The following is a 15,899-nucleotide window of genomic DNA, read 5'->3' as shown; positions in this document are numbered from 1 at the left end:
GCGAACAGAGCTACAAAAATATCTATGTGGAGATAACATACTTAGCATAAACTGTTCGCCGTCCAATTGGAAGGACCGGCCTTATGCACGACCTGCTTTTACTCCGTTGGTTCACTGTTGTTTCTTCTTTATAGGTAAAAGTAATTATACCGCAGGGCGTCAGTATGGCGATCCTTCGCGGAGCTGTACTTTTCGGTCTCGACCCGCAAGTGATTCGTCAGCGACGATCTCGGATGACGTACGGAGTCGGCATTCTGAATCGCTTTATACCTGGCGTACATCCGCCATCGAAAAAGATCGTCAAAGATGGCGTAGAATGGTAGATGGATATTTTTCTTGCTATCTAAAAATACCATTACTCATTTATTAACCTTGTCAGTACACTTAGCTGATGACTATCTTTGCCGGTAGGTACTGAATGGCAACACAGGTATATCTTTTATTGTCCTTCATATTTACTGAATTGTATATATTCGGCACACTCTAACTGAAGAGAATATTCATTGAATTCACTCTCTTTCCTGTACGCGGGCGTCCGCAGGTGTGCAGACGTATTCGACAAGTTTGTCTTGGCTGATCAGAGCGTAAATGTCGGCTCCCAAGTTAGGCGTTCTTATACACCTGCGGCGCGTGGTCAAAGCGTGTCAATAATTCACATTTATTGTAGTGATCGGGATGACGTTTGCTTTATTACTGATCCGGGCGTGCAGAAATGTGCGACCCTTGTCCTCGACCTGACCCAGCCACCCCCGCCCAATAGTGGGATGCTGTCAACAACAGGTAACTAGCTAGACGAACGTTTGTGCTCGACCCAAACATCCACAACGATACACATCGTTCAATAGGTTTCTCTATACATGGCGTGTAAGTTTTCAAATATTGAAATGAAATGTCACAATAAACGCCTCGAGATGAAGAAATTCTTTAGAGCGATTGTTTAGCAAGTGTCAACAAACAGTTGAGTCAACTTACAAAATCACCTCAAATTATAGCGTTCGAGAAAAATCATTCGACTTACCATACCATGACTGAAAATCTGACCACGCGCACCAACATAAAACGCGCTGAACATTTCTGTATTAGCCACAAACTTCTACGCATAATTTCGAATAATATTTAACTATGGAGTTTATTATATTAATGTACGTAATCGTACCCGTGTCAACGCACTTTTCAGATCTTTCGACAGAGAATGATATCCCCAGGGAACGTTGTGTAGATGACGGCCGTCGCGAAATCGAAGCTCTAATGACATTTGGAGAGACCGAGATCAAGGTTGGTAACTTTCAGATTTTTCATTTAGTTTTATAGCTTGGTAGCTCTTCCCGAGCCCACTCGATCCCTGCCTACGTCCAACTGTAATATTGTAAATAAGAAAACAACAGTTAAAAAGTTATAGGAGTTTGTAAAACGAGCAAAAGAAGTACGTGCATACACATTTTATGTAATAAACGTGGATATGGTATTGTAGCTCCAATGATCGCGACTGACAGATTTCTTCTACCTATACTAATTTTGTTCGTTCATCTGACAATGCGACCCGTTTCTAATCTATCGACGTCTACGAAATGTGGGCAGATGGCCAATTTACCCTGGGTACGCTAGAGTCAAGTTTGATCTACCTGAAATGGTAACGTCGTTGGGGCTTCGGTAGAAGGTTGATTAAAAGTCGAACGAAGAGGCCGATCGAGTTATTGCTGTGTTACGCAATTCCTAGATGCCTTAGTAGACTTTTCGATCGTGGGTAGGAGGACTTGACGCAATGGGCTTGACCAGAAAACTTTGGCCACTGTCTAATTTATCACTTGTCAGCATGGTTACTTCAAGACGATTGCGGTTCTTATCGCTATAAAGATTCCGAGCCTTGTGTCCGATACTGCCGTTAAGCATTGCTTCAGGTAACTTCCTAATCAGTTAAATTATTTTTCAATTTATCCATTGACAGAATCCCTCGCAAATGTACGGTCTCAGTTCGTTCGAATCATGTCATATAATAATTATATATGTATTACACGTTCCAACTTGCGGTAAAAAAAATATATTATAATAAGTGGCGTCTCTGTAGAAGCTAACAAATAAGATAATATTGTTTAATTTAGTTCTATTGTTCTCTTAATTTTTACGTGCCTTTCTCTCGGTGTCTTCCCCGTAGGTGAGCGCGTTAGACATCGGAAGTGGAGTCTGTGTGAAGGCCGACGTAGATTTCCTCAGCGTATAAGAGCGAAACATAATGATGAATAAAGAATGGCGGTGATTTGCACCTCAACAGTAACTCAACGGTGATTAGATGAGATTGTGCTTAACCTCATAAACGCGCAAAAGGCAACCATCCAAGTCACAAATGAACAATGATGCTGATTAGCCTATAAAAGTTCAGAATTCCGCGGCGTTTGGCAGGCAGTCACTCAGCGGAAAACGTAATTACTGCTTGTACGTTTTCGTAACGTCGTTGCCACTGTCGATCTGTGAACTGTAGTAAACCCCCCGAGAATCGACTCTAAGGGCCGTCGTGTTTGAAAAAAAAATTCAAAAGAGGTTGTCTTGCTGCTGAGTTATAGTTGTTCCTGCGGGGAGAGGGAGGCATTCTAGCAATAAAACCGTCGTTTTCTGGTTTGGCCAGATACGGAGCGAAGGTCAGATCGAGATTCGCGATCCGATGCTTCGTATTCCTTATTGGCACGAGATGACCAAAATGCAGGGCAGGACGAGACAGTTGGGAAAGAATTGGAAGCAAATAAGGTTCTGTTGCGAAGGAGGTGCCCGACAAATACAAATGGTACTACTTCTGGGTGTCATCCGTCACCCATTAAATGCGTGTGCCCGCTGGCAAATTGACGGATACGTTATGGTTAAAAAGGAGTTGGGTATTTTTGTTATTTATACTCCAGGGAATAACAACAATAATAAAAGTATATTGGTAACAATATTAAGATAATATTATGCATACTTACGGTCAAAGACACAATAATACTAATTATTAATCGAGCCAGTGATCGCACGGCATCGACAAACAGGCTTGCTTAAGGCCAGCGCTATACAGCCGACACAGTGCAAGTGTCCTATATTACTCCTGTCCTACTTATAGAGATCGTTATGATAAGCCGAAAGAAAATAATAAACGGTGCGTAAACAAAATGTTGTTTTCAATAGAAAATGTGTTCCATATATAATGGCCAGCACGTATTCGAGTGAGTAGAGTAACGTGAACTGAGAACGAATTAGCTGTTTAGAGGCAGACTTAACCACAAATGGACTTCCGGATGAAACTTTTCATTGGAAGTTAAAAACGTTAGTTCCTGGGAAAAAAGATGCAAATCCTTAAGCAATCAGTGTTTCCTGTCGGTCCTGTTCCGTAAGTACGAGCGAATTTATCATCGAAAGTAACATAGAAAGAAATGCTGCATATTTGATTGCTATGAGACCCAAACGTCGATCAGAAGTGGGTTGTATCCTACACCCGAGTGCTTCCTTTATTAGCCCATTCGTATCAGTACCCACCACGCTTGCTAAAGACAAGTTAATGGATTCACGTAGGCAATACGGAATTTATATATAAACTCCGTATTACCTACATGAATATATATGTTTAACGGGTTATAAGGACGCTCAGGGCCGTTTCAATACTTTTGCCTACTACGTATGCTAGCGGGTGCGCATGCTAAACCTTACGGGAAACAGGCATACGTATAGTTGTGGAAATTTTCGTCAAAGAAAACACGGCGGTGCTAGAACTAAAATAATGACGTCTAAATATAGGTCTTAATTAACTATTCGTTTACAGTAGGTTGCGTTCGCAGAATGCTTTATGTTTAAATAGGTACCTCACATAAATGCTTTGAATTCTACATGCTCGGTATTGCCGTTAACTACTGTTTCAGAAAGCTAGCTTGTTTCAGCATGACGTAAAGTGTGTCTATACCCGGTTTCGAACCTAGACCAGCTTTGTCCCTAAGCCTAGTAGGCAAACATGCAAGCGCTACATCATTGCGAAAGCCAGAACGTCCATATGAGATGGCTGTGGAGGAACTTTATTAGAGACCATGCCAATTTCCAGAATCGCCCTTGATTTCCTGATTCTCCTTTTAAATTAGCCTAATACGATGGGCTATTTTAGGCAAACTCGAATCCGTTAATCGAGGCAGGTACAATTTTCTTGCGACAATGTTTTCACCTTCCTGTTTCCTAAGAACCCTAAGTAACTTTCATATGCAAGCTCTCATGCATGCAACAGCTTTCAAGTTATTGCACTTGACAAGCAGGGCTACTTGAGCGATAGCAGGAAGACGTTTGAAAACGAACACTTTTGACACCGTATGTTGGTTCCACCTATTTATTAAATACGTGCCACTTCAAGACCGGATTTATTTTATGGTCAATTAAGCGATAATCTCAATCGAACAAAAAATAAATCAAATATTACAGCGATAACGTGCTAAGGGAAGACGCCAGACAAACGTAGACTCCTTCAGGCATAAAACATAATTGCAACTGAACAGGCCAAGTTTCGAAATTGTCGCGGGCGTTTTTCCTTTCAGGAACCGTTGCCTATTGCACCCGTTCAACTTGTCCACGTAAGTCGGCGTGACAAAAAAATAGATTCTATAAATCCTATGTGCATGTTCCATATTTGTGGTGAACATCGTCTATCGATACAAATCACATCAAAATGTAAAATTCTTCTTATTATTTCCAGAAAATAACGCAAAAAATTATTTCCATTGTCTACAAAATATCAAACAGTATTTAAATTTGATAAATGTATAGGGATTTAACATTACATTTTTTTTAGTACGCTAAATAACGTTCCCGCTTCTAATAAAATGTATTAGAGGAGGAAGCTATACTTAATAATTTGGGGGCAGTAAATACTGGTAAACATGCGTAATTTCTATTATCTACTGTAAAATTTCGATTTTTGGGTGTCTACACATCTACCACAATTGAGTTAAATTTATATAACAGGACCATAGCGCGAACTATTCAAGCGACCTCGGACTCTAAGGACCGACTGCTAATCCTAAGGTGCCGACACTTTGCAAAGGGCAGGCGTTGAAGTTACAGTTAGCTATAAAGTCCTGTTTTTTTTTGGTGAAACTTTATTCTGCTAGACATTATGGATGTAAAACCACACAGCGTTATGTGATACGTACAACCTTGTATGTCTGCAGTCTAGTGTTATATGCGCAACACATTCTAACTTAATTTTTTTTTCGTAATCATATTAAAGGCGCACTTCAGAGAACCAAGTTGAGGCCTTTAGATGCTAAATATAATGGTTTATCATTCAATCGATCGACTTCAGGCAATTACAATGGGATTATACCATCATATAGTCATGAATTCGAATCAGGACGAAGTTACCGGGCTCGTTGCCTTAGAAAATTTAGCAGAGTCACTGGTTCCCGTCGAGGCAGCAACTGACTTTCTGTTCATTAGGAAATATGGAATAGTTAACACAATAAATGGAATCGAATGTAGAGACCAACGGTTGCCAGTTACACTTCGTCAATGAGTAGGTGTTACGTGGCCCTGAAATCATCTGATGCATAGAGTCTAAATCAAGCCGATGAAATGGTGTTTTCTATGCTATAGTTACCAGATTGCAGAGTGCATGTTGACTGAAATTGCCCAAAGCAAGCACGTGCAAATTCATTCTCGACTAGCTTCATAGACTAGCCGATATGCCAGAGCGTCTGCGAAAAAACACGCGTAGGGCTCCACGCTCCGATGAAGAGAAAAAAGATGTTAAGCTTCTAGACGAAAATGATATAGCAATGCTCAAACAATATGGGTCTGGGCAATATGGTCGGCCAATCAAGCGAGTTGAAGCGGACATCCAAACGATTTTACAGAGATTGAAAGAGGTCTTCGGCGTCAAGGAATGCGATACTGGTCTTGCTGCGCCCGCACTCTGGGACCTCGCGTCGGATCAGCAGGTTCTCAAGGAAGAGGAACCTCTATTGGTAGCTCGTTGTATACAAATCATTAAGAATATATCAACTAACGCACAGGCAGCTAATTCGTATGTGATCAAAGTACGCGGTGGAGGGAAATACGTCGTCTCGCTGTCCGATTCGTTGGCTCCAACAGATGTTGAAGAGGGTATGCGTGTTGGGGTTGACGGCCAGCGATATATAATTCACATACCGTTACCAGCAAAAATTGACCCATCTGTAGCTATGATGCAGGTCGAAGACAAGCCTGATGTTACCTACAACGATGTCGGCGGCTGTGTTGAGCAGTTAAAAAAGCTTCGGGAAGTTGTCGAACTTCCTTTGTTGCATCCGGAACGTTTCACGAAACTTGGTATCGACCCGCCGAAGGGTGTCCTCTTGTACGGGCCGCCAGGTACAGGAAAAACCCTGTGCGCTCGTGCTGTAGCCAACCGTACAGATGCGTGTTTCATACGCGTCATTGGATCAGAGTTGGTGAAAAAGTATACGGGCTTAGGTTCACGCATGGTGCGTGAACTGTTCGATATGGCCCGAACGAAGAAATCCTGCATTATTTTCTTCGATGAAATCGACGCGATTGGAGGCGCGCGTTTTGACGATGGCGTTGGCGGTGACCGTGAGGTCCAACGAACGATGCTTGAGTTAATCTGCCAATTAGATGGATTTGATCCACGTGGGAACATCAAAATTCTTATGGCCACTAATCGGCCGGACACGCTCGATCCTGCGCTACTACGTCCAGGTAGACTTGACCGTAAGGTCGAGTTTGGCATGCCAGATCTCGAAGGTCGCACGCAAATTTTCCGTATTCACGCTCATCAGATGAGCACTGAACGAAATGTCCGCTACGCTTTACTTGCACGTTTGTGTCCGAATAGTACGGGCGCGGAAATTCGTTCCGTATGCACCGAAGCTGGCATGTTTGCCATCAGGGCCCGAAGAAAACTTGCCACGGAAAAAGATTTTCTGAAGGCCATTAACAAGGTAATCAATACCTACGCCAAATTTTCCGCGACTCCAAAATACATGATTCATAATTAGTGGACGAGCATGCAGATTCAAAAATACGTTAGCTGTTGTCAGCATGAAGTGTAGGGTCCACATTAGCTAAATTAATGAACAAAAAAATTTATATCTATTTGTGAAGAACCTATGCGTCCTATCTTCAGACAAGCATTGAACTGTTTACCGCTGTCAACCTACCCTCCCTAAGGGGTAAAACTTTCAGAAAGCCTTTGAGACTAAACCATGTCAACAATCATGAATACACAACAAAAGAACTTCCGCAATAATATTAACAAAGATCTTTCTAGGTAAACACCCCGCTCAGATTTTACACTTTTTTCCTTCCTTTCATTTCACGTTAGAGAACATTAGATTGTATTTCTGAGTTCGATGATCGTGTCGGATCCAGTAGCGTACAAAGCCTAATCTGGCTGTCAATCCTCCATACGTCATGTCTCCAATGAAGCTGATCCACGTTTGTTGGGCTTCATAATACCCTTTGCTGTTTGAGCCATGACCTGCAGCGTAAATAGACTGCACATTAGTCAATGGATTGCGTGAAACGCGTACAGCTGCTTGAGCACGAACCGTATCGTCTCGTCATTTTTTCAGTCAGACATTTTATCCATCGTTATTGGATTTTCTCATTATTGCTTAAAGTCGTCACATTACACAACTTATACTTAGTAGTCAATTATATTATGTATATATAAAGACATTGGTTAGTGTTACAGGAGTCCGTATACATTTGACAACACGTGATTACTTCAGAGTAGAATCAATACAAGCGTACCTATTTTAAGTATATCTGAATTTGTCACAACTACTATTGCACACATCATTTCAATCGCAGATAGTCCTTGGTGTACGTTTATTAGTATGAAAGACATGTCGTATGAGCTTTCTTTTTTTGCCGCCATCTTGGTAAGAAATGCGAGATCGATGCCATAACGATACCGTCATCCATTTCCAACCATGAACGCATACAGGAATAAGCGGATCTATGTTGTGTTCTACAAGCTGAAGCAGCGGGCGAAGCAGGATGTGAGTGCACGCTGCTTCAAGTGTGAATTTTAGAGCTCCTCAATCATCTAAACACCTATCGGTATTAGATAGATTTGATGATTCCGATTTCTATGGTGACCCTGGCTTTTTCTAGCGTAAGACACGGCTGGAAACACGATCTACAACGCTGTGATCTTACAGTTTCAGAAGCGGTCTTACTCGCAGATTATTGTGGACCGCGGAGCGTTCTTTTGAAAAACAAGTGCACCATAGTCAAGAGCATTCGATAAGTACTATATAGATCATCTTTATTTCTGCAAATTGCAAAAAAAAAGCCAGTGTATGCTAAATGGGTTAGCTTTCCTCCTTCAGAACTTAACGCCAGAACCTTGACCCTAGAGCCCTAGAACCAAACTTGACGGCGAAAGTAGCCACGATCTTACAATAAATGTACATAGTTAGATTATTTTCTGACTCATGCTTAGCCTACGTGCTTGATAGCTTACAAGCTATGCAGTCTTTTGAACTCGAAATATTACAGAAGCGAAAGGATGTGTCCGTTCAGCGTCGAACAGAAATACATAAGGAATGTACCTGTTTGTCTGCTTAACATCTCAGGGTTATTAGAATTGAATATATCTTCGTATGTTAGCCTTTTTATTAGTATTTCCCTCGTGATATTGTTGAACTTAAGGAATGTACCCTTTCTGATTTCTCATAATCAAAAGTGATCCACCACATTTCCCTCAAGACTCTAACCTTGACGAAACGTACAGCATTGAAAAACGTACAATTGTCATTATGTCACTTATCTTCTCGAAAGGCCAACCGCGCGCATCGTGGTTGTCCGCCAGATCAGCTGTTTCGTCTCGATGCTGCGTCACTGCTGACTTACGACGTTTATTCTGACGACAATGGCAACCGTTGCATTGTTAAAAAGCTATGGATATATGTACAGATTTTTCTCTATTTGATGGAGTCTCCATCAGGTCCTCCACAACTTCGCTACCAAGGAGCGTTAGGTATAATTATACAAACAACACCTGCGTATAGTGATGTAAGGGCGGAGTTACGTTGGTATATCGGTCGTTGTCGTGTGCCATCAAAATCAGTCAGCTACGTCGGGTTTTCATAGTGGCCTAAGGCCATATTGACGCTGCATTATTCAAAAGCATAGTGATATCTTAATAGTGTGGTAGTAGCAATAGATTTCTTGATGAACACCCCGCGCTCAAGGCACCGCGTTCTGGATATGTTTTTACATAATGTTACGCAAGCAACTTTAAACTGTTAATCCGTTCAGAATAGTTACCAAGAATACATTGGTGAGAAAAACGCTTCCCAATCTCCCAAGCTTGGATGACTCGAGCAATTGTTCGATAATATATCTATGGCTGTTGTCCACAAGCGAATGTGTAACATTACGATATAAAAGTGGTAGCTGAAATTGATGAGCTCGCTTATCAAATGATAAAAAATTGAGTCATTTTGAAAATCTTGTGGGATCAATAGGTTTAGGTTCAAGTGCAGACCGATATACATGTAAACCTCTCAAAATCGGTTTGCTAAACCGAAGATAAAAGGGTGGCTAGGCATGCTGTTTAATATTAGGAGAGTACTACGCTAGATAATCGAATAATTAGTAACAAGCACTAATACATGATTCTCCATTAATTATAGGTTGAATGCGGTCGGTCACCTTAAAATTTAGAACCCCAACCACCGCTAAAAAATTTCCCGAGCTGGGTTCTTATAAACAAGGTAACCCAAGTACTTCTGAGGCATATTGTAATATATATAACGCGCACACATGAAATTTTTAAAGTATTTCCATAAATCGTCGTCCATACTATGATTGTTTTACAGTATCTAGGAACAGAAGCTTTTTGACAAAGCGAATTAAGATATTACTTTTCTTCATAGAGGCTTTTTAACCATACGGTCTGTGATGATGATGATGCTAACGTTAGAGGAGAGGCGATACGGTCGCAGTAATTATAGTGTACTAGGAAACGAACTGCTAGATGAAGAAAATTAAGGCCAGCGTTCGGCCATTGCGGAAATTGAATTAGTAGCGCGCTAAAGTCGCTTCGACATAACAGCGGCTTTATCGCCAGAGGGAGCCTGTACTTGTTCTGCGACCGGCCATTCTGTCTGGACGTTCAATCAAATCGTAAATGCACATTCTTTCTACATCAATTGATCGTCACCTACCAAAGTTGTGCTTTAAGTAACAAGAAGGGTACTGCCACAAGCCATCGGTTCTTTATGAAGGACGGGTTTTCGTGAGCAGCGAAACTCAATTTTCGACAGTCCTTCAATTTCGTCTTCTGAACAGTTACTAATTTCAAGCTGTTAAGGGCACACAACGTTCTTATTACCTGGTTCTACCAATTACACTAAAAAAGTTAACGAAAATTATAGCTTTTACTGCAAGTTTCTTTAAAATAATTATTTTTTTTCGCATTTTTCATACATTGACCAAATGCAGTATAAGTGAAGGCTCGTAATAGGTTGCTCAACTTACTGCAAAACCTTTGCTGTATTTCCGCTAAGTTGTGCATGAACGCTGTTTAATGGCGCTTGTGTAGCATTAGTCTTACTTTTATTATAGGCGAAATCATAGATAGGCGTGGGCATCGAAAACGTTTTACCCGCTAAATTGGAAGTTACTGACGTTTGCACAACTTATGTATCGATAGATCGTACCTCCTTACGAGTCATGGCGTAGTGCATCTGCTACTAGCCTGCGATAGCAGCTCGAAAGTCAAACGTAAAAAAAAATGGAAATTTAGAAGCCTGTGCACACTTTTTTCCATCGTAAGGAGCGTGGAGTCACTTCCATTGCCAAAAAGGCCATCTACCGTTTAGAGCTGCCAAATAAACAGGAGAACACAAGAAAACTCCAACGACAAGTGGGCAGCTCTGCCGATTCTTTATCGCTGGTGTTAACGCTAAATTGAGCGCTCTCGGAAACACGGTGTGTTTGTGGCCACAAGCGGGATATCGACTTCGCCGATAAGACTACGCTCTGATCGACCGACCTTTGCTACCTACTGAGCTCTGGCTTTTACGAAGCATGAGGTATTTATTCGAGGTTGCCTTTTAAAAGGTATAGTACGAACTGGCGAAGCGTTCACGCTCAGGCCAACTCTTTAGTAAAATATCGCTTGCTTAATATTAATAGGTCGGGAGGCTTCCTTGGATTTGACAGGCCAAACGGATACAGTCTTGAAACAGTAGCTCCGGCCGTTCGGTGTCCAGCGTTGTAGACAGGGCAACTGTTAAGGTTGACGTTCGCTTCGTAAAATTACTAGTAACACCTGCGAGCACTCTGCTTGCCGGTGTCCCTTGCATAAGGCAAGCATTCAAACAGCATCAACAGATAATCTGTACGCAAATAGGTTCACTGTTATTTTTTTCGGCAGCGACAAACGTTTGATCAGGAATGAAGTGCCGACTAAAATTTCAGCCCAATCAGAAGTCAATCACTAATAATTTCGACAACACGGCATCGAGCTAGGAGTGGGCCAAGCTCAGGAAATACGGGTATTTCTGGGTCACACACCTGCATTGCCTTCTTGCCTTTAGAAGCATTTGCCTTCTTAACACTAACCTATTAGGCGGACTTTATCGCTGATTTGTCACAGGTATAACGGACCAGCTAGCGCAATTTCCACGGCGATGAGTTTTATTGAACGTAGAACTTTTGCAACGTTGTCAGAAAGTTCGCATCTTCCATGTCCTATAAATTGCCCCTATCGGTTTTATGAATGACACATCTGTTTCTATCGTGTTCTCATGTGAGATCACTTCGAACAGAGACGGTAAAGACGTGACAGACTTTGTGAGCTGGCGCAAATAGAAGAAATATGTCAACCGGCTTAACCTGGCCCATTATGACATAATTGCCACAAAAGGTCATTGTATAATAAATGCATCGTTTAATAAATGCTTTCTCACAAATCTTTGCTTTGTGACCTGAAATGCTAAAGGCCTCTTCGTTATTAGCTGCGCTCTAAATTGACTTAAACTACGTTTGGATTTTAGGCTGGGCTTAACGAGTTCATATAAACGCTGTTGGAGCAGCGAACATCCAGTTTTAGAAGAAGTCAGGCCCACAGAAGATTAACAGTCCTCTCGTGTGTAGCTTATAGAAGCTGTTTGGGATGCAGAAAAATTCAAGATGTAAATGAGTCGAGCCGACGCAGCCGTTAAAGTACGTCTGATAAATTCAGCTTAGTTTTAGTAAGGGTTGACAAGCAGCTAAACAAAGTGACGACCGTTATATATAGTTATAGTGAAAAATCAGCTAAACTTTCCAGCTTGGGTTCATAAACAAAATACTTTGAGATGATAAGTGTCGATTCAATAGACAATTGGGTCGCTATTTCGACACTCTAACGGTTGCAACTGATTGCCTTTCTAGTAAATCTGAAGGGTTACCGTCATCAGGCCATGCGAGATGAGTCTGAATGGTGAGTGTGGCAAATTTTAATAAAATAACTTATATAATATAATAGATAAAATACCCTGTCGCCATATTAGACAAATAGATATTTTTATCAATAGTCCTGAAGGATTCCGTAGAGCTAATTTTCAACACAAATATTAGCTCTATGGAATTATAAAAATTATATTTGAAGACGCAGGCTGAACTATCCGGAAGCGGTCAAACTTAAATAAACACAAACTTGCATTTTACGTTCAGTTAACTAGCATCGAACATAAAAGCCACATACCTATGGATGTCTTAAGTTTTTTCACAAAGGAGAAGTAACTATGATCGCATAGTTTCAATATTATATCACTGTATTAATTTAGTCAATTCAGCTGTGGATTCCTATTTTAACTTACGCTACGAGTTGATCCGCATCTTCGGTTTTTACTTCGTTTGCCGTATTTGGTATTTCATTACTTCGCCACGACTGCCTTCATTAACGAAGATACTAAGATCGATGTCAATTTTAATCTCACTTCATCTGGCTAATCCCGCCTCTTCCCTAAAGCATAATTGTCTCCAATTCGAAGCCGTCCTTTTATCCAACAATCCGAGCCCGTCGCCCGCCAGGTTTACAAAACGGGCCGGGCACAAAGCGATACCAACGTCCCACGTCCGTGCCGACCTCCAGAGGACAATCTGCATGTCACTATTTTTTGCATATGTGTGAGGTTTGTTGAGTCTTAGCTTGCTGTAAACTTTCTAATTTATGGGCTCGCCATCTTTAACGTACATTTATTTATATATTATTATTATTATTAGCACATTTGAACTAGCGGGTTCTGACTTTTCAGCCAGAGGGCCCACCATGCAAGCCGCCGCGTCAACACTAATATCAAAAATGGTAAGTCACAGTATACAACTTTGACCGGCCGAAAACCGTGCGATTTGCTCTGTCACCTTACAGGCCATTTCTGGCCTGTAGTTAGGTGCTATTCAAGTGCACGCACGTGGCTCGTATCGATTAGAACAACTCTGCCGCTTCTAGCTTTCTCACTAAACGGACCTGAGCCGCCAGACTCGTTGTCAGAGTATTATACTAGGAGTAGCAATAAACCTAGTCCTGTTCAAGGCTAAACCCAAACAGTTTCCGTTCGTTGTAGTCAGCGGAATCAAGGTTTCTTAGTACTATAGGGTTATCTTAATTCACCATCTCAAAATCCGATGGATACAAGAAAGATAGCGTCATGCCGTCATAATTCTTTGCGTCAATTGCGAGAAAGTGCGAATTTTCGAGTAGTAGTTTTGACCAGAGCAGAAGGCGAAGATCATCGAAACAGATGATTTCATTAGTGAAACTAGTGCTTCCAAAGATGAAGTACATCGTCAATAGACTCTGTAAGATACTTAGCTCGTTAACGTCTGTGTCCGTGTCACTCAGATCAATAGCGGTTAATGGTTATTTGGAGATAATCTATAATAACAATTGAACTGCTCTCTGAAAACGGATCCGAGTTCGGCTTTGAAATATATAATGTATATCTCGTTTTCACTATTCTTGCTCCAGGTAATATGCTACTTTTTTGAAACAGCGTAACAACTCATGGTAAAAACAAAAAAAAAAAAAAAACAAACATAGCACATTCAGTGACGAACCTCATATCCACGAGCTATTGTAGCGCAGTTTCGCCAGTCAAGACCCATAAACCTGGTATCGTTTCAGTTACGAGCAAAGGCTAAGCAGACACTGCCTACGTTACTTCGAATTCATTGTACTCCTTGAGAACTTCTACTTCGACTCCAGAGGCCAATGGGTTTCTCTGAGCTTCTCATCTCTCTCCTATTTTTCAACCTATGTAACCTGTTCTGAAGTGGAAACTTTCTAGATTAGCATTTTCGATGGCCTTAACTGACTTACGTTTAATGCGCAGAATACAAAAATCTGAATTAGTGGAATGAAGTTCACGCGATCGGTTACTTAGCGCAGTGATTTGACCTCAAAAACATATGAAGTTGGGTAAAAAAAACGTTGCGACCACGAAAATATCGAAATGGAGAGGAAATTATCAACATTTATCCTCTTCTGGAGACTTCTTCTATACAGTGTAACGTGACATCATATTGAGAACTGAGGTTTAATTATAATATATTATAATAATTAATGCATGATTACAATGGCTACCTAAAAGCTAACATTGAATAAAGCCAAAAGTTTATTGCAAAAAAAAAGTTTCAATTTTTAAAAGCCAATCAAATATACTTCTACTTAATCATAATGCCTGTTTTTTTTTTTATTTATACACATACAACGTGCCTGTTGACAGAATTAATTCACGCTGCAATATTTTTCCATCCTTCGTTTGATTTCGCTGTTGTTATAGAATTGATGAAACCTGTTTCAATAGCGGCCTCTGTAGGAAGCAATACAAATACCGCTTTTTAGTGCTCAGTGAATTTAGCCTCTGATGGCTTTATTTGACATTGCCTTCAAGATGCCCCTAGCGTAAAAAAACTAACAAGCTTTCTTATGAAGACGATTCAGACACAACTACGAAGTTGATAAAAATGAAATTGGACACGATCCGTTCAAACTTCGTAACCGGTACACGTCAACCGAGCAAAAGTAGAATGACTGTTCTGTAGTCATAGGCCAGTGTTCCCTGTGTCTGCATGAACAGAACTATCACCACGCCACGCGTTGATTAGATCACAAACATACATGGTGTCCTGCCTTTCTACCTATCTTTTGCTTGTCCTCCTTCTGCAGTATTAGAAACAAAGGTTTCCTATACTAGCCCAGCAATGTATAAACATGATTGATTTTCATACTAGCAATCATGAAGTGTGATATAATTATCCTCGGTCTGATTGAATATGATTCCCTCAGCGATTCGCACGGGAAATTATCTATTATAGCTAAGTATCATGCTTAATCGAATAGTTAGCTTGGTGTCTTCTTCTTGTCTTGGAATCTTCTCGACAACTTCGTAATGCTAAGCTTATTTGGCGTGTGTCATACGAAATTCGCAATCCGATATACTCAGAACGATAAACTAAACTAGCGAGCGGGGGGGGCGGGCGGGCGGGCGGGCAACAGAAAGGAGTCCGATCAGAGTTAGGTACGGCCTTCTACGCAAGACGGATAGAGCAAAATAGCATTTGACGTATTAAACAAAGCTTTTGTTGTCCGATTTCGTCATATGGGCTCATTAGGTCCGATCCGTTCAAAAGACTTCTGCGCAACAGTAGACTTTCTTTTATGTTTAATGTTCATACACATGCGATTTCACAGCATGCGATTGATTTCTTTGCCAGGCGCTTATTAGAGTGCCTACTACATGAATAAAAAGTTAAATAGTCGATGGGAACTCACACAAAAGCGCATGCGACAACTGGTAATATCTGGGGTTTGGGCCCTGACCGTGCTTCTAGCTTCAGAAATTCGCATCGTGCCGCCATCGTGACTGTGTGTAACCTATTTAACAGTTGATTGT

General features: G+C 41.0%; 2 protein-coding genes across 11 annotated transcripts in view; both read left to right on the top strand.

Moving 5' to 3' along the window:
* Positions 1-3,135, top strand: part of LOC111265134 (heat shock 70 kDa protein 12A) — a 72,362-nt gene extending 69,227 nt beyond the window's left edge. For 9 of the 10 annotated variants that reach the window (XM_022841544.2, XM_022841545.2, XM_086970358.1 and 6 more), the window contains 4 exons: positions 135-319; positions 542-780; positions 1,178-1,275; positions 2,153-3,135. In XM_022841544.2, coding sequence (XP_022697279.1) covers positions 135-319; positions 542-780; positions 1,178-1,275; positions 2,153-2,218 — 588 coding nt within the window. In that variant the 3' untranslated portion in view covers positions 2,219-3,135. Of the gene's footprint in view, positions 1-134; positions 320-541; positions 781-1,177; positions 1,276-1,578; positions 1,899-2,152 lie in introns of all 10 variants that reach the window. The other variant, XR_002683283.2, reaches the window with a different exon arrangement.
* Positions 3,136-5,304: 2,169 nt separating this feature from the next.
* Positions 5,305-7,096, top strand: LOC111265137 (26S proteasome regulatory subunit 7). Its single transcript, XM_022841554.2, has one exon. The coding sequence runs from the start codon at positions 5,682-5,684 to the stop codon at positions 6,993-6,995; it is 1,314 nt and encodes a 437-aa protein (XP_022697289.1). The 5' UTR covers positions 5,305-5,681; the 3' UTR covers positions 6,996-7,096.
* The last annotated feature ends 8,803 nt before the right edge of the window (positions 7,097-15,899 follow it).

Source organism: Varroa jacobsoni, unplaced genomic scaffold, assembly GCF_002532875.2.
Source record: "Varroa jacobsoni isolate VJ856 unplaced genomic scaffold, vjacob_1.0 scaffold_936, whole genome shotgun sequence".
In the NCBI taxonomy this organism is placed as follows: domain Eukaryota; kingdom Metazoa; phylum Arthropoda; class Arachnida; order Mesostigmata; family Varroidae; genus Varroa; species Varroa jacobsoni.
This window is presented reverse-complemented; position numbering and strand designations above follow the sequence as displayed.